The sequence below is a fragment of the Cololabis saira genome, chromosome 20 (assembly GCF_033807715.1).
Source record: "Cololabis saira isolate AMF1-May2022 chromosome 20, fColSai1.1, whole genome shotgun sequence".
Lineage (NCBI taxonomy): Eukaryota > Metazoa > Chordata > Actinopteri > Beloniformes > Belonidae > Cololabis > Cololabis saira.
Window position 1 is genome coordinate 8452141 of NC_084606.1, and position 20748 is coordinate 8472888.

At 48.0% G+C, this 20748-nt stretch overlaps 1 protein-coding gene across 2 annotated transcripts in view; it reads right to left on the reverse strand.

The window, feature by feature from the left end:
* The window catches only part of LOC133420211 (NACHT, LRR and PYD domains-containing protein 4E-like), a 35225-nt gene that overhangs the window by 11970 nt on the left and 2507 nt on the right, over positions 1–20748 (reverse strand). Inside the window, exons 2-11 of one of the 2 annotated variants that reach the window (XM_061709819.1) lie at positions 16875–17007; positions 16483–16794; positions 16242–16358; positions 15591–15669; positions 11057–11267; positions 8879–10649; positions 8410–8583; positions 3453–3626; positions 3084–3257; positions 2501–2865 (exon numbers count right to left, since the gene is read on the reverse strand). In XM_061709819.1, coding sequence (XP_061565803.1) covers positions 2550–2865; positions 3084–3257; positions 3453–3626; positions 8410–8583; positions 8879–10649; positions 11057–11267; positions 15591–15669; positions 16242–16358; positions 16483–16794; positions 16875–16963 — 3417 coding nt within the window. In that variant the 5' untranslated portion in view covers positions 16964–17007 and the 3' untranslated portion in view covers positions 2501–2549. Of the gene's footprint in view, positions 1–2500; positions 2866–3083; positions 3258–3452; positions 3627–8409; positions 8584–8878; positions 10650–11056; positions 11268–15590; positions 15670–16241; positions 16359–16482; positions 16795–16874; positions 17008–20748 lie in introns of those variants that run through there. The other variant, XM_061709818.1, reaches the window with a different exon arrangement.

The window sequence follows — 20748 nt, forward strand, 5'->3', positions numbered from 1 at the left end:
ATCAGCCCTCTCGGCATTGCAACCAGGAAATACTCAGGAAAGAAACGTATCATCATCGATCTCTCAACGTCTCATGGCAGTTCCATTCCAAGCATCACTAGCCTGATTCCAAGCGAAGACTTCTCCCTTCACTACGCCACCATCAATCACGCCATCGCCCTCATTACACTCGCTGGGAAAGGGTCGTGGCTCTCAAAAGCGGATATCACCAGCGCTTCCAAGGTTCTCCCCATTCACCCAGACTTCTGGCAATACTTCGGCGTCCACTGGCGAGGTGCATACTACTTTGCAGTCAGGCTCACCTTCGGCTGCAAGAGCAGCCCCGAACTTTTCGACACCTTATCAGAGGCCCTCTGCTGGATCCTCTCCAACAGCCACGGCATCCCCTTCCTCGTCCATCTCTTGGACGATTTCCTCGTCGTTGCCCCTCCCTCGTCGCCACCCGCTTCTGGCCGGTCACTCTGACTTCCGTTTTCTCCGAACTCGGGGTTCCGTCGTCCGCTGGGAAAGCGGAGCGCCCCCCCACTTCCCTCGAATTCCTCGGAATCACTCTCAATACAGATCTGTTTCAGGCTTCTCTTCCGACCGAAAAGCTCAACCGAGTCAGTCTTCTCATTTCCAATTTCCTCTTGGCCCCAGGCTGCACCGAATGCCGGCTCCTCTCCCTCCCGGGCCACCTCAATTTTGCCATGCGCATTGTTCCTCGAGGGCGGGCCTTCATCTCCTGCTTGCTGTCTGTCGCTTCTGCTGTCCCGTCTCTCATGTCTCCCATCTCCCTAGACGGCTCGAGCCGTGCCGAGCTTCGTTTGTGGCTTAACCTCCTTGCCACCTGGAATGGGATCACTTTCTTTTATGATGACCAACCGGCTCACCCCCACGACATCAATCTATACACCGATGCCGCTCCTTCAATCGGTTTTAGGGCAGATGGTTCGTAGCAGGATGGCCCTCAGAGCTTGCAAACGAATACCACATGGCTTCTTCCGCTCTCTATGAGATCTATCCCATCATCTGTGGCCACAACGCCTCGACCGAACCATAGATCATCATCGTCATCGTCATTGTCATCGTCATCGCACAACGCATCGGCCGAACCATAGATCATCATCGTCATCGCCATCGTCATCGTCATCATCTTCATATCAATAAATCGTAGCCGCCATTCTCTGGGGCCACGAATGGTCCCGCAAGTCCATTCTCATCTACTCAGACAACCTCGCAGTAGTCGACATAATCAATAAAGGACGCTCCAACCCCACATCCATCATGCCGTTCATGCGCCGCCTAGTCTGGCACTCAGTCATACATCAACATATCCCTACAACGCATCGACCGAACCATAGATCATCATTGTCATCGTCATCGTCATTGTCATCGTCATCGCACAACGCATCGACCGAACCATAGATCATCATCGTCCTCGTCTTTGTCATTGTCATCGCCATCATCATCGCCATCGTCATCGCCATCGTCATCGCCATCGTCATCGTCATCGTCATCATCTTGATATCAATAAATCAGTGGCCGCCATTCTCTGGGGCCACGAATGGTCCACTCAGACAACCCCGCAGTAGTCGACATAATCAAAGGACGCTCCAACTCCACATCCATCATGCCGTTCATCCGCCGCCTAGTCTGGCACTCAGTCATACATCAATATATCCTCCGTGCAGCACATGTCCCTGGTCACTCCAACACCATCGCTGACTCTCTTTCTCGTTTCTCATTCCAGAACCAATCAATCAGGTTCACCAACACCAGTCTTCTACTTCAAAGACCAATCACCACTGAATACTTTCGAGACCCTGGCCAACTACTCGTCATTCCGGAAAACACAGAGCACATCTTTGACAGATCCTCTTTTCGTGTCCGAGTCGGGACAAGTCGTCACCAGATTCTGGTTTCACCATCACTTCCGTCATATACTCTCCTTATCTGGCATCTCTCCCACGCACTACTCCGGTCACTCCGCCACTTAAGCCTCCCGCAACGGTATCCCAGAGTACCTCATACAGCTCATGGGCCGTTGGTCCTCCCAAACTTATCATCGCTACATTTGCTCAGATCTTAGCGACCTCAGATCCGCTCAGTCTCATCTCCTTAAATAATCCACGGTTTTGGGGGTCCGTCGTTGCCCGGGCGCTGCGGTGGATTCCCTACCAGCTTCCCCGCAACGCCTCGACCGAACCATAGATCATCATCGTCATTGTAATCGTCATCGCACAACGCATCGACCGAACCATGGATAATCATCGTCATCGTCATTGTCATCGTCATCACCACCATCATCGCCATCGCCATCGCCATCATCTTCATCAATAAATCAATTAAACGTATCTCGTTGATGGCGTGGTCCTTGCTAGTGAATTGAAGCTTAACCAGCGAGTTTCAGGAGCAGGACCACGCCTCAACCACGCCTCTTCCGGCACCACGCCTCTTCCGGCATACCTTCAAATACTAACCTAACCCTCAGTTCCTCTTCGCTCTCGTTCTCTGCACCCCTCCTCCCCACCCCTTTCTCTTCTCCTTCTTCTCTCTCTTTCTCTACCTCATAGATTCCTAGGGGGTCCGTCGTTGCCCAGGCGCTGCAGCGGATTCCCTACCAGCTTCCCCACAACGCCTCGACCGAACCATAGATCATCATCGTCATCGTCATTGTCATCATCATCCTCATCGCACAACGCATCGACCGAACCATGGATCATCATCGTCATCATCATTGTCATCGTCATTGCCAACATCATCGCCATTGTCATCGCCATCGTCATTGTCATCATCATCATCATCATCAATAAATCAATGAAACGTATCTTGTTGATGGCGTGGTCCTTGCTAGTGAAATGGTTTGTAACAAAAGGCCAACAGCTGGAAGGAACAGGATGAGAAGAGGGGGATATAAAACATGTAAATGCAGATGAAAGGGTCACATCTCTTTTGTAATGTATACCTTCTTCTAACAGGACTAGCATTCACATGTCGGGTGCAGGTATCTGTATTTTACTCTGTGCAATTAATAAAAGATGATGAGCCACAAAACAACACGATGGAGAGTCCAGCACACTGATGTCCTTCTGTCTTCCTACCTGAGAGTGTCCAGTCTCCAGCGGGGATCCTTCAGTCCAGCAGACAAAAGCTTCACTGCTGACTCTCCTGGATGGTTGCAGCTCAGGTCCAGCTCTTTCAGGTGGGAGGGGTTGGAGCTCAGAGCTGAGACCAGAGAAACACAGCCTTTCTCTGAGATCAGACAGTCTGAGAGCCTGCAGACACACAACACAACACACATACAGAGACTCTGAGAGAACTGCTCTGAGACTAAAGCTGACTCTGTCCTCGTGTTCACCTGATGATGGCGCTGAAGGAAAAGTCAGAGGATCAGCAGAAACACAGCAACAATCCTTCAATATCAACCACAGTTGTAACGGTCAACCGCCGAACACTTGGTGGATTCTGACCTGAGAGACTCCAGGTGACAGTGTGGACTCTCCAGTCCAGGACACAGCTTCATCAGTCCTGAATCCTGCAGGGGGTTGTTGCTCAGGTCCAGTTCTGTCAGACTGGAGGACTGAGAGCTGAGAACTAAGGACAGAAGTGGACAGATGTTCCCTGAGAGGTTACAACCACTCAACCTGCAGAGGACATTAAAGAGAAATGATGGGGTTATTTTGGAAAGTTTTTGTTTAACATTTCATGTACAAGACAACTCAAAGTGCTTAACATAAAAACATTTTAAAAAATGACTTGAAAATGTAAGAATTTAAAAGCAGTAATTAAAGACAGACATTTCCCCCTCCTTCCCGATTCGTATTCGAGACGAAAATGGGCGGAGAGCAGAGCTCAGCAGGAGCTGGTAACCTGTTGCTGTGTTGTAGCTGCAGCAGCTCCACACATAACAGACGTGGGGAAAAGATCGCTAATGGTTTAACATTTCACCGCTTTCCTGCTTGGAGGCAGAACCACGGAGGCCGAGTATCTGAGATAACAAAGAGTCGTCGGCTCGGTTGGATCGCGGCTGTAACGACCAAACATAACCTTCCACAACCTTGCACAAACACTCACACAGACCGGGGTCGGATCATTCATATGGGTTTTATTCCCCACTTCTCCAGCTAAACGCAGTTGCTGGCCAGCTCTCTGCGGTGCGATCAATCCCAGTCTTCAGATAAAACTATTTTTTTGAGGAAAAAATATTCACTCTATTTGTAGCTGCAGAAGAAAAAAATAATCTCACGAGGAAAACAAAAATATTGCTCACGCCTTGGAGCCTCTTCCGCATAATATAGCAGTAAAAAAAAAGATAAGAAAAGTAAGAGTAATACAAAACATGTACTGTATGTTATACTAATTTATTGAAACAAATGGCGAGTCAAACATTTACCAAAGCAGCTGCCAAACACTCCTAAACAAGGTAGCCTAAGACGTCGGTTGTGCAGAACTGCGGCAGTAAATCCTCATCGGAGCTCCACTCTTTGATAGGGATTTCATATGAACCCAAACCGTTAATAATCATTATTCTCTCCATATACCGCTCCCTGGCTTCCTTGTTTAAGGTATCCCGGTAAATTCCAGTTCCTTTCCAGCAGTTTAACATCTTTTTTTTTGCATTCCGTCTGTTCTGTTGGTGAAAAAGAAAAGTAGTTTTGAAAGTCCGTCCTCATTTCTCTTCATTCGCTATCAAAACAAATGCACGCGACGGGGAGAGGATCTTTCCGGCAGTACGCGCTGGTGCTCATGGGAAATGTAGTGTTCTTTCTGGTAAAGCACTACCGCTTTTGTCCAAAAGAGCCGCCAAACACAGCAAAAGGTTAAAAACATTTATTAAGAAATTACTCTGTGCTATGCTTAACTATGGGTGATGTTTGATAGAGCAAGCAACAGAAGTGAAGGTATTAGGGGATGTTGTAGAGTCAAATGTCCTGGAATAGACAAGTTGACCAATGATTTGATTAAACAGGTGATACATGCATCGTTCTTGTCAAATGTAGATTATTGCTCTGTGATTATTGCGTAGCGGTGGGGCCTTGTCTCTGACCGGAGGGGGCCTTGGGGATCTATGGGGGGGTTACCTCGTGGCAGCTGATGGGGTGGTTGGGGACGGCCCAGGTGGGGGGTCGTGGCCTCGGCGTCTCCGGTCCATTCCGGGGGGGGGGGGCTGGGCTGTGGGTGTGGGGGTCCCACTCGGAGGGCCCGACTCTGCCTGGGTAGGGGGTGGCTGTCTGCGCTGGGAGGGACATTGCTGCCTTGGTCCTCCGTCGCTGGGCAGGGGCCGCATGCCCCTGCGTCTGTGGGGACTCTGGGGCCTCTGGGGTGTCCGCCGGGGTGGCCCCGGGGGGGGTGGGGCCAGGTCCAGGTGGCGGGCCTCCCCTGGCCGGGGGGTGCGCGGGCGGGCGTGACGGCGGGGTGAAGTCATTCTCCCGTGTCTATGTCTTATGTCGTCAGTATGAATGGAGGAATGCTGAACCATTTCCCCCTCCGCCTGGGGACTCCGGCGGCGCCGGGGGCACCCATGGAGGTGCGGTGGGGCGGGCCGGCCCCCGTCCACTAAATGGCCGGTGGGGGAGAGTGGGCGTCTTTCCAGGACCGGCTCTGCTGGCCCTGCTTCCTGGCTTCTTGCGAAAGTATTTGTCCCCCTTGAACTTTGTGACCTGTTGCCACATTTCAGGCTTCAAACATAAAGATATAAAAACTGTAATTTTTTGTGAAGAATCAACAACAAGTGGGATACAATCATGAAGTGGAACAAAATTTATTGGATATCTCAAACTTTTTTAACAAATAAAAAACTGAAAAAGTGGGCGTGCAAAATTATTCAGCCCCTTTACTTTCAGTGCAGCAAACTGTGTCCAGAAGTTCAGTGAGGATCTCTGAATGATCCAGTGTTGACCTAAATGACTAATGATGATAAATGGAATCCACCTGTGTGTAATCACGTCTCCATATAAATGCACCTGCACTGTGATAGTCTCAGAGTTTAAAGCGCAGAGAGCATCATGAAGAACAAGGAACACACCAGGCAGGTCCGAGATACAGTTGTGGAGAAGTTTAAAGCTGGATTTGGATACAAAAAGATTTCCCAAGCTTTAAACATCCCAAGGAGCACTGTGCAATCGATAAAATTGAAATGGAAGGATTATCAGACCACTGCAAATCTACCAAGACCTGGCGGTCCCTCTACACTTTCAGCTCATACAAGGAGAAGACTGCAGCCAAGAGGCCCATGATCACTCTGGATGAACTGCAGAGGTCAGAGGTCACCTACAGCTGAGGTGGGAGACTCTGTCCATACGACAACAATCAGTCGTATACTGCACATTTCTGGCCATTATGGAAGAGTGGCAAGAAGAAAGCCATTTCTTAAAGATATCCATATAAAGTGTCGTTTAAAGTTTGCCACAAGCCACCTGGGAGACACACCAAACATGTGGAAGAAGGTGCTCTCGTCAGATGAGACCAAAATCAAACTTTTTGGCAACAATGCAAGATGTTATGTTTGGCGTAAAAGCAACACAGCTCATCACCCTCAACACACCATCCCCACTGTCAAACATGGTGGTGGCAGCATCATGGTTTGGGCCTGCTTTTCTTCAGTAGGGACAGGGAAGATGGTTAAAATTGATGGGAAGATGGATGGAGCCAAATACAGGACCATTCTGGAAGAAAATCTGATGGAGTCTGCAAAAGACCTGAGACTGGGACGGAGATTTGTCTTCCAACAAGACAATGATCCAAAACATAAAGCCAAATCTACAATGGAATGGTTCACAAAAACATATCCAGGTGTGAGAATGGCCAAGTCAAAGTCCAGACCTGAATCCAATCGAGAATTTGTTGAAAGAACTGAGACCTGCTGTTCACAAACGCTCTCCATCCAACCTCACTGAGCTTGAGCTGTTTTGCAAGGAGGAATGGGCAAAAATTCTCCATGTGCAAAACTGATAGAGACATACCCTAAGCGACTTGCAGCTGTAATCGCAGCAAAAGGTGGCACTACAGTATTAAATTAAGGGGGCTGAATAATTTTGCACACCCAATTTTTCAGTTTTTAATTTGTTAAAAAAGTTTGAAATATCCAATACATTTCGTTCCACCTTCATGATTGTGTCCCACTTGTTGTTGATTCTTCACAAAAAATTAAAATTTTATATATTTATGTTTGAAGCCTGAAATGTGGCAAAAGGTCACAAAGTTCAAGCGGTCCAAATACTTTCGCAAGGCACTGTATGTATTTTAATTAATGATAATGTTGTAATTAAAGTTAGGGTATTCAATGTTTGAGAGATAGCAAGATTTGAAAGTGGCACCTCATCTAAGCCTCCTAAACAAGGTAGCCTAAGCCTAAGCCCTGTTTCATTTGGTCTGAATGAAACAGATTGGTCCAGGACCAGAGGCTTGGCAGGGGGGGAAAGAACCAATCAGATGCCTTCATGCCGCCCACGCCGCACCCCCCCCCCTGTCCCATGCGTGCACTCGCTTCCAGCCCGACGTGTCCACTTCCCACGGGTCCTCCTGGGCTCACAGTGTCCCAGTGTAACCCCCCCCTCCCTCCCCTCTGCCACGGACCCCCAGTATGTAGTTATTATGTAGTTATTTCCAGAGCGGCTCGGTCCCCGCTGTGTGTAAGAGCGGGGAGTAGAGCGGTCCGGGCTGCTGCTGCAGGACTCTCCGCCCAGCAGCAGCAGCCCACAGGGATACGTGCAGCCGCACTGAAGAGCTGCAGCAGCTCCGGCTCGGAAGCAGTATGGGGGTCCGTGGGGATGGAGGCGTCTCCATCCCGGCGAGAGCGGAGAGCGCCAGTGCTGCTGGCGCTGCGGTGCCGTGCAGGCTCTGTTGCCACAGCTACGCCGTAGGGTACGCCGTAGGGTACGCCGTAGGGTACGCCGTAGGGTACGCCATAGGGTACGCCGTAGCCTACGCCGTAGCCTACGCCGTAGCTCTGGCTCTAGAGCCTGCAGCGCACCGCCAGCCGCTCTCCACTCTCTCTTCTCTCCACTCTTGCCGGGATGGAGACGCCGGTGGGCAGGATGCACGTTTGGGTGGGCACAGCCCACCCCTGCCTCCCTAAAACCGGCCTCGCTTACAGGTGAATGAGACATGGGGTAGTTTTGTTGAAAATGTGCTGTCCAAAATGTCCTGGAAAACTGGACTCCTGCAAATGCGCGTTCCCCAAAGTTTGTGGGGGCGTGGCTTTGGACGGAGCGCTGACGGGAGGGGGAGGAGGGGGTGGGGCTTAGAGGAGGTGCCACTTTCAAATCTTGCTAGCTCTCTAAAATCATGGATAATACCTTCAAGCTGATGATTCTGACGAGACCCCAGAGAAACTACTGTGAAAGGTCAGCAGCTAAGAGGGATCTAATAAAACAACCAAACAAACAAACCTAACGGTCACCAGTTGAACACTTGGTGGATTCTAACCTGAGAGACTCCAGGTGACAGTGTGGACTCTCCAGTCCAGGACACAGATTCTTCAGTCCTGAATCCTGCAGGGGGTTGTGACTCAGGTCCAGTTCTGTCAGACTGGAGGACTGAGAGCTGAGAACTGAGGATAGATGTGCACAGATGTACGGTGAGAGGTTACAACCACTCAACCTGCAGAGGAGATTAAAGAGAAATGATGGGGTTATTTAAAAGTTGATTGTCATTTAACAAAAAAATAAATGATATATCAATAAATGCTTATTATTTCAAATAATAATCAATGAGCATGGATCATAGTGATCGCTGCATTTCTCTTCTCTGCATGTACAGTTCCCTGAGATGAATCATTGATGAGAACTGGTCCCACATGAACCTGAACTTAGTTGAATATGGAATTTAACTGGTTTCCTCCAAGAACACAACATGTGATTGTAACTAAAACAGATGTGTCCGTGTTCGTCCTTACACAACTTTCTTGGAGGCTTTGACCACCGGCAGCAGCCTCCGTAGAACGTTTTCTGAAGCTGAGTATTTCTTCAGGTCAAACACCTCCAGATCTTCTGATGACAGTAGGATGAAGACCAGAGCCGACCACTGAGCAGGAGACAGTTTATCTGTGGAGAGAAGTCCAGACCTCAGGGACTGTTGGACCTCCTCCACCAGAGAACCAGCGTTCAGTTCATTCAGACAGTGGAACAGGTTGATGCTTTTCTCTGCAGACAGATCCTCACTGATCTTCTTCTTGATGTATTCAACTGTTTCCTGATTGTTCTGTGAACTTCTTTGTTTTGGTTCAAGCAGACCTCGTAAGAGAGTCTGATTGGTCTCCAGTGAAAGACCCAGGAGGAAGCGGAGGAACAAGTCCAGGTGTCCGTTGGGACTCTGTAAGGCCTTGTCCACTGCACTCTGATAGAGCTCAGTCTCTGTGTTCCTTTGTTCCTCCAGAAGGTTGACTCCAGACTTGATGAAGGTCTGATGGACATGAAGAGCAGCCAGAAACTCCTGAACAGTCAGGTGGATGAAGCAGAAGACCTGGTCCTGGTACAGGCTGCTCTCCTCTCTAAAGATCTGGGTGAACACTCCTGAGTACACAGAAGCCTCTTTGACATCGATGCCACACTGTCTCAGGTCTGGTTCATAGAAGATCAGGTTTCCTTTCTGCAGCTGCTCAAAAGCCAGTTTTCCCAGAGACTCCACCATCTTCCTGCTCTCTGGACTCCAGTGTGGATCCGTCCCAACTCCTCCATCATACTTGACCTTCTTCAGTTTGGCCTGGACCACCAGGAAGTGGATGTACATCTCAGTCAGGGTCTTGGGCAGCTTCCCTCCTTCTCTAGTTTCCAGGACTTTCTCCAGGACGTTCTCCAGGACCGTAGCAGTGATCCAGCAGAAGACTGGAATGTGGCACATGATGTGGAGGCTCCGTGATGTCTTGATGTAGGAGATGATCCTGCTGGTCTGCTCCTCTTCTCTGAACCTCTTCCTGAAGTATTCCTCCTTCTGTGGGTTGGTGAACCCTCTGACTTCTGTCACCATGGAGACACACTCAGGAGGGATCTGATTGGCTGCTGCGGGTCGTGTGGTGATCCAGAGACGAGCAGAAGGAAGCAGGTTCCCCCTGATGAGGTTTGTCAGCAGCACGTCCACTGAGGTGGACCTTCTGGGGTCACTGACGACTGTAGAGTTGTGGAAGTCCAGAGGAAGTCGACTCTCATCCAGACCGTCAAAGATGAACGCGACCTGGAACTCTTCAAAGCTGCAGATTCCTCTGGTTTCAGAGAAGAAGTGATGAACAAGTTCCACCAAGCTGAACTTCTCCTCTCTCAGCACATTCAGCTGTCTGAAGGTGAATGGAAGCAGGAACTGGATGTCCTGGTTGGTTTTGCCTTCAGCCCAGTCCAGACTGAACTTCTGTGTTAGGACTGTTTTCCCGATGCCGGCCACTCCCTTCGTCATCAACGTTCTGATTGGTCCTTTTCTTCCAGGTGGGGGTTTAAAGATGTCTTCCTGTCTGATGGTTGTTTCTGCCCTGTTTGGTTTCCTGGAAGCTGCTTCAATCTGTCTGACTTCATGTTCATGGTTGACCTCTCCGGTCCCTCCCTCTGTGATGTAGAGCTCTGTGTAGATCTGCTCCAGAAGGGCTGGGTTTCCTGCTTTAATGATCCCCTCAAACACACACTGGGACTTCTTCTTCAGCTCAGACTTCAGCTGCTTTTTACACACTTTAGCAAAAGTACCTAAATAAAAGTGGAAAAAAAAAACAATTAGTGTTTCATAAAGTTCAACTTAATTCTCCTAAAGAATCAGGATGTGAACCGACACTGATCAGCCAGGATGTTAGCAGTACAGCCCTGGTGGGTTGTGGGTTTGTGGGTTGTTGTGTTCTTGTTATTGTTGTGGTGTCTGTGAAGTGGATTTTCCAGGTTTAGGATTTGATGATCTGATCAAATAATCTGTAGAACCATCAAGACAATCTGGAATTCAGCAGGATTCCTGGAAGAGGAAAACCTGGACACAAATCTTCCAGTTACCTTGTGTACCATGTGGGGGCGAATATTCTTGCTGATCTGTGAATGTTGTTCATCTCCTGAGGCATTCTTGGTCATTTATCCAGCAGTTTAAATGTTCATAGAAATCCTCTTACTGCTATGCAGACGCTCAGCCAGCTCCTCCTGCTTCATTCTCCTCAGGAAGTTCACTGTGATCTTCACAAACGCCTCTCTGCTGCTCCTCCTCTGCTCTTCATCCTCACCCTGCAACAGATGCTCTAGGGATTCTGGGTAATCGGGACTCAGAGCCCTCTGGATCTTCTTCAGCTCGTTCTTCACAAACATTACAATGTTGTCCTCCAGAAGCTGGAACAGAAGAGCACATGAAGGACACAATCAGACTGAAACCACTGACACAAACATCAGACCCATGTTGGACAGACTGACAGTCCACTGGTCTCCAGAGCAGGGGAGACCAGGGATCCTGAACTCTTAGTTGATCTACTCTGAGATCGGAAACTCTGAGTTTTCGGTTCCAGAACAGCGGATTTGAGTTAATTTACTCAACTCTAAGTAGTTTCACCTGGAGTTAAGCGCGTGCGCCACAACCATAGACATATATAAAGGCTAGATGACTCGTCCGCGCTGCTGCCAATGCAGAGCGACGTCGTTCACTGGCGGCCATCTTGCCACAGGAGACTCGTTCACTCATAACATTGTGTTTAATGGTGGATGTACTGCTTAAACAACCTTAACTTGCTCAATTCTCAACAGATTTTCAAACAGTTTGGTTTGTTATGAACGTCAGAGATGTAGTTATGACACTGCATACTTGTGAATAATTATAAACATTAAAAAACGTACTTTTGTATGAAAATAACAAGAAACAGATAGCTATGACTTTATAACATATATACATATATTATTACCTTATAACGTGGGAGTTTGAAACGTGTGTGGAGTTTGTATGTTCTCCCCGTGTTCCCTTGGGTAGCTAACGGGAGCTACCCTCACAAAAACATGCACACAGTCCTGGGCTACACATGCCCCCTCTGGCCAACTGGGGCGCCAGATGGGGTGGGGAGGATCTGGCCGGAATAACGTGATCCTTCCACGCGCTACGTCCGGTCAGAGAATCCTCACCCTGTCTGGTGAAAAGAAGCGGTCCGTCACTCCTCAGGATAAGAAGGAGACCTGAGCTCAGTGTAGGGCCCTCCCTGGGTTGGAAGAGGAGAGCAATGCCCAGGACTGTTACTTAGGTATGAGCACTGGGTGATGAAATGGGTAAAAAAATCGGGGATAAAAAAATATTTAAAAAAAAAAAGAAAATATGTCTAGAATTGAGCAAGTTAAGGTTGTTTAAGCAGTACATGCACCATTAAACACAATGTTATGAGTGGCGAGCTCTCCTGTGGCAAGATGGCCGCCAGTGAACGACGCTGGAGACTCCGCCTTGAGTCATCTAGCCTTTATATATATCTATGGCCACAACTATCAAGAGCCAGCATTAATGGAGCCCCGATACAACGATCCACCATGGCAACCGGCGAAAACACACATACACATACTTTTTCTTTTTTTTTTTTAAACTTTATTTAACATTTCAATTTACAAAATCCCTTTGAGGAAACATTAGTTTGCATCTCAAGATCCACATACTTCACGCCACCTGAGTTAGAAGTGTTAATATGTGCGTATGGCGAGTATGAGAGCATATTTCAGAAAAAAAAACACAGCTGCAGCAGTAAATGAGACAATTGGCGAAAGTTGCTGCCCGAGTCAATGTGTAAGTTTGAATGCAGTATTCATTTAACATTTAAGCACACTGTATTTTAATATTACAGATGAAAACAGTGGTGGAATGGTATTAAATTAAATTTTATTGTCATTTAGATCAGGGGCGTCAATTGGGTACGTCAGCCGCCACACCTCGGCTTCAGGGGAAAATGGAAATGTTTTTTTTTTTTAATACATTTATGGAATTACCCTGTGTCTATTTGTATTGATTTATTCTATTACTTAAAGCAGCACAATGTAACTTTCAGCTTTTCTGAGTTTGGCGGCATCTTTTGGACAAAAGCGGTAGTACTTTACCAGAAAGAACACTACGTTTCCCATGAGCACCAGCGCGTACTGCCGGAAAACTCCTGTCCCGTCGCGTGCATTTGTTTTGAGAGAAGACGGGACGCTTTTCTGTTTCACCAAGTGAACAGACGGAACGCAAAAAAAAGATGTTAAACTGCTGGAAAGGAACTGGAATTTACCGGGATACCTTAAACAAGGAAGCCAGGGAGCGGTATATGGAGAAAATAATGGTTATTAACGGTTTGGATCCATATGAAATCCCTAAAGAATGGAGCTCCTCGTCGGAGCTCCGCTCTTTATAAGGGATTACTGCCGCAGTTCTGCAGAACCACCGTCTCCGGCTACCTTGTTTAGGAGTGTTTGGCAGCTGCTTTGGTAAATGTTTGAATCGCCATGTGTTTCAATACATTTGTATAATAGTACAACATACAGTACATGTTTTGTATTACTCTTACTTCTCTTTTCTTTTTTTTTGACTGCTATATTATGCTGAAGAGATTCCGAGACGTGAGCAATATTTTTGTTTTCCTCGTGAGATTATTTTTTTCCTCTGCAGCTACAAATAAGAGTTAATATTTTTTCCTCAACAAACTAGTTTTATCTGAAGATTGGGGTTAATTGCACCGCAGAGAGCTGGCCAGCAACTGCGTTTAGCTGGCAAAGTGTGGAATAAAACCCGTGTTTTGATCCGACCCGGTCTGTGTGAGTGTTTGTGGTTTAAGGCTGATTTATGGTTCTGCGTTAAATCGACGCAGAGCCTACGGCGTAGGGTACGCGGCGACACGCACCATACGTTGCGCGTCGCCACGTACCCTACGCCGCAGGTCTGCGTCGATTTAACGCAGAACCATAATTCAGGCTTTACTGTGTGGAAGGTTTGGTCGTTACAGCCGCGATCCAAGCGAGCCGACGACTCTTTCACTCTTTTACTTTGTTATCAGATACTTCGCCGGCCTCCGTGGTTCTGCCTCCGAGCAGGAAACCGGTGAAAAGTTAAACCATTAGCGATCTTTTCCCCACGTCTGTTGTGTGGAGCTGCTGCAGCCACAACACAGCAACGGGTTGCCAGCTTCTGCTGAGCTCTGCGCTCCACGCCCCGCCCATTTTCATCTCGACTGCGAATCGGGAAGGAGGGGGAAGTGACGTATGCCGTAAAGCAGTCAAAGCCGTAAAGATTTGTAGTTTTTTAGTGTGGCAGGGTTCCTACCATGCTCCTCAAAGTTACATAGTGCCAGTGAAGGCGATACAGACCCCCTCAGACCATGACAGAGGTGTCATTAAACCTGTTGGAAGTTGATGTACCATCACAATGACTCTGGAAATATGATATTATATATATATATATTAAGGTGGAAAAGTTACGTAGTGTCGCTTTAAAGGAGCATGAGGCTCCTTTTAAGAAATGAGACTCTCTAGCGCCACCCTTCGCCACGACGGCCGTCGGGGGTACTGCAACCAACAGCGAAGCCGGCACGGGAGAACGGGGAGAACGCGCATGCAGCGTCATGTGACGTCACATCCGCAGGACAGCGCGGAAAATTCGGGCCCAGAATTGCAGCACATTTTGCAGCACACAGCCTGTTCAAGGCAACGGAGAGATACACTAGAGGGCTCATTCGTTTTGGTTTGGAACGCTTCATCTGACATTATTACTAGAAAACTTAAAACGTACACAAATTTTTTTCATAAATCCTGCCTCAATCCTGCCTCAAGCTCAAGCAATGCATATCAGAACAACATGATGGATTTCACTAGGTATTATCTTTCCCAACACTTGTACCCCCCTCATATCTTGAAATGTGATGTCCCAGCGTCCCTGACGACAGTGGTTGCTCGTTTTTAGTGCGCTCTGCAGTGTTACTAACTTACAAAATGAAAAGGAAACAGACAACCACGCAATTTTAAAAAAAAGAAAGAAGGCAAGTGATGGGTTTAATGTTTCCCCAGCAGCAGAAGATATTAACGAGGCTGTTAGCCACTGATGGATGAATTATGCAAGTTCCTTTTAAAGTAAGATATCAAATCACCCTACCCTCTTATAAATCTGTTTAAGGGAAATATTTGACTTTTTATTACTCTCCCTCTCCTTTTTGCATTCGGACTTTAACTGTTTGAAGTTAAACTCGGATGTCCCTGTGATATTGTTGCACTGACATAGTGAATAAAGTGAATGAGTTAAATTGCGTTTGTCAGATACGCTTTTTCTGCTCTCTAACTCTGCCGCTTGCTGTCCGTGGTGCAGAAAACGGATGCGTATTGCGTAAAGACCCATTGGCTGAATTGACGCCACTGAGGGAGGAGACAGAGAGAAACTCCAGGTTCGCTGAAATAAACCTGGTCCCGACCAGGTTAGGTTCAGAGCGTCTGTTACTACGGTATCTGACCGAGAGCTTAAGTTACCTCTCTTTGTAAAACAGGCTAGAGTTACCTCTCTTTCTCTGGTTTGAGTTACCTCCCTTTGTGAAACGGAAAACTCAGAGTTTCCCTCATTTCAGGGTTAACAGACTCAGAGTTTTCACTAAACCTGCTTTGTGAAACAGACCCCAGAATGGAGACAAACATCAACAGAACAGATAGAGAAGCAGTTGTTGTTCATGTACAGACCAGAAATATGGAGTCCAGCTGTGTCTGATGCTGCTGGACAGACGGACCGCTGGGAGGCTCTGAGATCTGCTGGTCCACTCTGTGGAGGAACCAGGAAGAATTAGCTCACATCATGTCTGTCCTCACAGAGACAAACACCAGCTGAAGGTCCACGAAGTCCTGTATGGATGAGGACAGTCCATCAGAGGACTGGTGGTGGTGAAGGTTTACTAGTCCTGCTGATCCACCAAGAACGTACACATGACCTCAGTGAGAGCTCTGATCATTCACATATTCACAAGATCTAGTTCTGCTCCAAGAAAAGTTACGACATCAATAAGACAGACAACTGATGGAGACATGAAGCAGCTGAGGAACTCTGGATCATCATCAGGATCAGTAAGAGGAACTCTGGATCATCATCAGGATCAGTAAGAGGAACTCTGGATCATCATCAGGATCAGTCCTCTGGAAGGTAAGACTTCCAGATGTGTCGACCAGAGGAAAAAGCTCCTGACAGGAGATGAAGATCTAAGAGGAGGAAGTTCAGATCACCATCAGGTGAAGGAGGACCATGCACGGGGGTCCAGGACTACATGGGAAGAAACATGTGGACATTTCCTAACATTAGGACTGATCTAAATACATTTAATGCGTTTAAATACATCTCACCTCTCTGTAGAAGACTGTTGGTCTCCTTTGAAGGTAATAACATATTCCATTGACTTGTCACTCTTCAAGGACAAACAGCTGGGTTCATGTTCAAAAGAGTCTCTTTTCTGATGGACCCTGATAGAAGACAACAGTTAAATGTAAATATTCTATTTAAATGAAAATTAAGTTATACAGATAAAAATATTTAGTCTATTTAAAAAGTATTAAACATAAATATTTGGCGTTTGGATACACTCACCTCTTTACAGCAGAACGTTGGTCTCCTTTGAAGGTAATAATATATTCCATTGACTTGTCACTCTTCAACGACACACAGCTGGGTCCAGGTTCAGGTCCAGGTCCAGGTCCAGGTCCAGGTCCAGGTCCAGGTCCAGGTTCAGGTCCAGGTCCAGGTCCAGGTCCAGGTTCAGGTCCAGGTCCAGGTCCAGGTCCAGGTCCAGGTCCAGGTCCAGGTCCAGGTCCAGGTCCAGGTCCAGGTTCAGGTCCAGGTCCAGGTCCAGGTTCAGGTCCAGGTCCAGGTCCAGGTCCAGGTCCAGGTCCAGGTCGATTCCTGTAATAATGATGTTTGGTGATGTGAGTCTTGAGCTCTGACATGCAGAAGAGTCAGGGACAGTTAGATGCTCATCTCACCTCTGAGCTTTGCTCCAACTCTCATGTTCCCCACACAGAGAGGTTTTAGAGGGAGGGACTCCCTCCTCTCCATCCTCACACTGGTCCATTCTGCTGAATTCACGTCCACGTCAGCTCACACACACACCTTCATCTGCAGAGGAAACACACATCACTGGTGTTGTACAGAGACCAGCTGATCCTGCTCTGGTTTGTTCCTCTCTTTTGTTTTTTTTTTGCTTCTACTGAGCAGTAGAAATCACTTGTGTTACGCCTCTGAAAAAGGGCAAGAAATAATTACGAGTGATGCAGTCTTTCCCAAACGATAGCATTTACTCAAGTGCAAAACAATATTCACAATAATCACAGTTACAGAGGTTACATATCATCTGACATTAACAAAATACAAGCTGCGTCCGAAATTCCATACTTCCACCCTAAGGGCCGAGATATACTTGGTGTTCAGGTCGCATACGCATCATGGCCGCCACGCGTATCCTGCGTTCATTTGGCGCGTCGAAGTGCACGTTCTCAAAAAGACATTGAACGCGTACGTGACCTGCAGTTCTCACTCTGGCCAGTGGGTGGCGCTGGTCCCGGTCTGATACCAGCTGGTCCCGGTCTGATACCAGCTGGTCCCGGTCTGATACCAGCTGGTCCCGGTCTGATACCAGCTGGTCCCCGTCTGATACCAGCTGGTCCCGGTCCGATACCAGCTGGTCCCGGTCTGATACCAGCTGGTCCCGGTCCGATACCAGCTGGTCCCGGTCAGATACCAGCTGGTCCCGGTATGGTACCAGCTGGTCCCGGTCAGAAACCAGCTGGTCCCGGTCCGATACCAGCTGGTCCCGGTCCGATACCAGCTGGTCCTGATACCAGCTGGTCCCGGTCTGATACCAGCTGGTCCCGGTCTGATACCAGCTGATCCTGATACCAGCTGGTCCCGGTCTGATACCAGCTGGTCCCGGTATGGTACCAGCTGGTCCCGGTCAGAAACCAGCTGGTCCCGGTCAGAAACCAGCTGGTCCCGGTCCGATACCAGCTGGTCCTGATACCAGCTGGTCCCGGTCTGATACAAGCTGGTCCCGGTCTGATACCAGCTGGTCCCGGTCTGATACCAGCTGGTCCCGGTCAGATACCAGCTGGTCCCGGTCTGATACCAGCTGGTCCCGGTCTGATACCAGCTGGTCCCGGTCAGAAACCAGCTGGTCCCGGTCCGATACCAGCTGGTCCCGGTCCGATACCAGCTGGTCCCGATACCAGCTGGTCCCAGTCTGATACCAGCTGGTCCTGGTCTGATACCAGCTGTTCCCAGTCTGATACCAGCTGGTCCCGGTCCGATACCAGCTGGTCCCGGTCTGATACCAGCTGGTCCCGGTCAGATACCAGCTGGTCCCGGTCTGATACCAGCTGGTCCCGATACCAGCTGGTCCCGGTCTGGTACCAGCTGGTCCCGGTCAGATACCAGCTGGTCCCGGTCTGATACCAGCTGGTCCCGGTCCGATACCAGCTGGTCCCGGTCCGATACCAGCTGGTCCCGGTCAGATACCAGCTGGTCCCGGTCTGATACCAGCTGGTCCCGGTCCGATACCAGCTGGTCCCGGTCCGATACCAGCTGGTCCCGGTCCGATACCAGCTGGTCCCGGTCCGATACCAGCTGGTCCCGGTCCGATACCAGCTGGTCCCGGTCCGATACCAGCTGGTCCCGGTCAGATACCAGCTGGTCCCGGTCCGATACCAGCTGGTCCCGGTCAGATACCAGCTGGTCCCGGTCTGATACCAGCTGGTCCCGATACCAGCTGGTCCCAGTCTGATACCAGCTGGTCCTGGTCTGATACCAGCTGGTCCCAGTCTGATACCAGCTGGTCCCGGTCAGATACCAGCTGGTCCCGGTCTGATACCAGCTGGTCCCGATACCAGCTGGTCCCAGTCTGATACCAGCTGGTCCTGGTCTGATACCAGCTGGTCCCAGTCTGATACCAGCTGGTCCCGATACCAGCTGGTCCCGGTCTGGTACCAGCTGGTCCCGGTCTGATACCAGCTGGTCCCGGTCTGATACCAGCTGGTCCCGGTCCGATACCAGCTGGTCCCGGTCCGATACCAGCTGGTCCCGGTCAGATACCAGCTGGTCCCGGTCCGATACCAGCTGGTCCCGGTCCGATACCAGCTGGTCCCGGTCCGATACCAGCTGGTCCCGGTCTGATACCAGCTGGTCCCGGTCTGATACCAGCTGGTCCCGGTCTGATACCAGCTGGTCCCGGTCAGATACCAGCTGGTCCCGGTATGGTACCAGCTGGTCCCGGTCTGATACCAGCTGGTCCCGGTCAGATACCAGCTGGTCCCGGTCTGATACCAGCTGGTCCCGGTCAGATACCAGCTGGTCCCGGTCTGATACCAGCTGGTCCCGGTCCGATACCAGCTGGTCCCGGTCTGATACCAGCTGGTCCCGGTCTGATACCAGCTGGTCCCGGTCCGATACCAGCTGGTCCCGGTCCCATACCAGCTGGTCCCGGTCTGATACCAGCTGGTCACAAGTGACGGCACCGTTTCCTTTGCCGAGATCGCAACCAAAGCAATGTTTTTTTTTTTATTGAAACATTATATGGCACATAAAAGTCATATCAGAATTACAAACTTTTGCCTTGGGTTGAGCAACATCAGTATTACAAAATATACACTGAGAATCTAATTATCAACATAAAATAAAAATTAATAAAAAAATAAAAAAAATAACTCACAAGGGCCATCTCATATTAAATCATATCTTTCAAGTAAAGAAAACAGTTTAAGGGCTTTCTTTTCTTTAACAAGACTCAAGGACTTACTCAAGAGCTTTAGCTCATTTCTCCAATGGGTCAAACATGGTTTGGTCTTAAAAAATCTACATTTGTGAATGAAGAACTTTCCCAATAACACCAAATTATTATGGACAAAGTCCAAATTCTTGTCTTCAACAAAAACACCAAATATACCTGTCTTCACTGTTAAATGTAGCTGAATGTCCTTGGACTGTAACCAGCTCTGCATCTCACTCCAGAAATATTGCACTGAATCACAATGAAATAAAAGATGTTGCAAAGTTTCAATTTCCCTTTCACAAAAAACACAATTATTCAATTCAAAATTAAGTTTTAATCTCAAAAACTAATTTGTTGGGTAAATTTCATGTAAAATTTTGAAGTTTACCTCTTTTATTTTCGGTGGAAGTGGAAATGAAATATATTTTTTTCTTATTTTCCTAATCTTTTCCACTTCAAATTCCTTTAGGATATACCATCTTTTTATTGGGTTGTTAGGGTAATATTCTTCTAGCAAAATGTTTCTAATGACTTTGTTAAATTTAAAGTCACAAAAATCTAAATCTTTAATGCAGAGCTGTCTCAGTTCAGGAGAGACCTTAGAGTGACGAATGTCTTCTTTAACCATCGACCTCAGAGAAACTGGTATGGCTTTTATCACTTATAATGCTTAACAGTACATTGAATTTGGTATTTTTTGCAAAAATCCTCAAACTGTAACATATTACCAGTATCATCCAGAAAGTGTGCAATAGCCCAGACTCTCGACTCTTCGATTTCCAATCCTCTATATAAACAGATTTTCTACTGAGCAAAATGTACCTGTTTTTCCATACAGGTGTGTTGTGTAAAATTATGACTATACATCAATTTCCAATAGAGAAGGACTTGCTGATGGAAAGCAGAGAGTTTAAAAGGTGATGAGCTACAATCAGTCCCAGCGTAGAAGAAAGTCTATTCCACCCATTTTTTGGAAAATCATATTAGGAACAATAAACCAGAAGGAATGTCTATGTCTATATCTATTTGTAAGGAAAGATTTTAACCATTTCAGTTTCAAGACACCGTTCATAATAGAATAGAAGACTTTATTGATC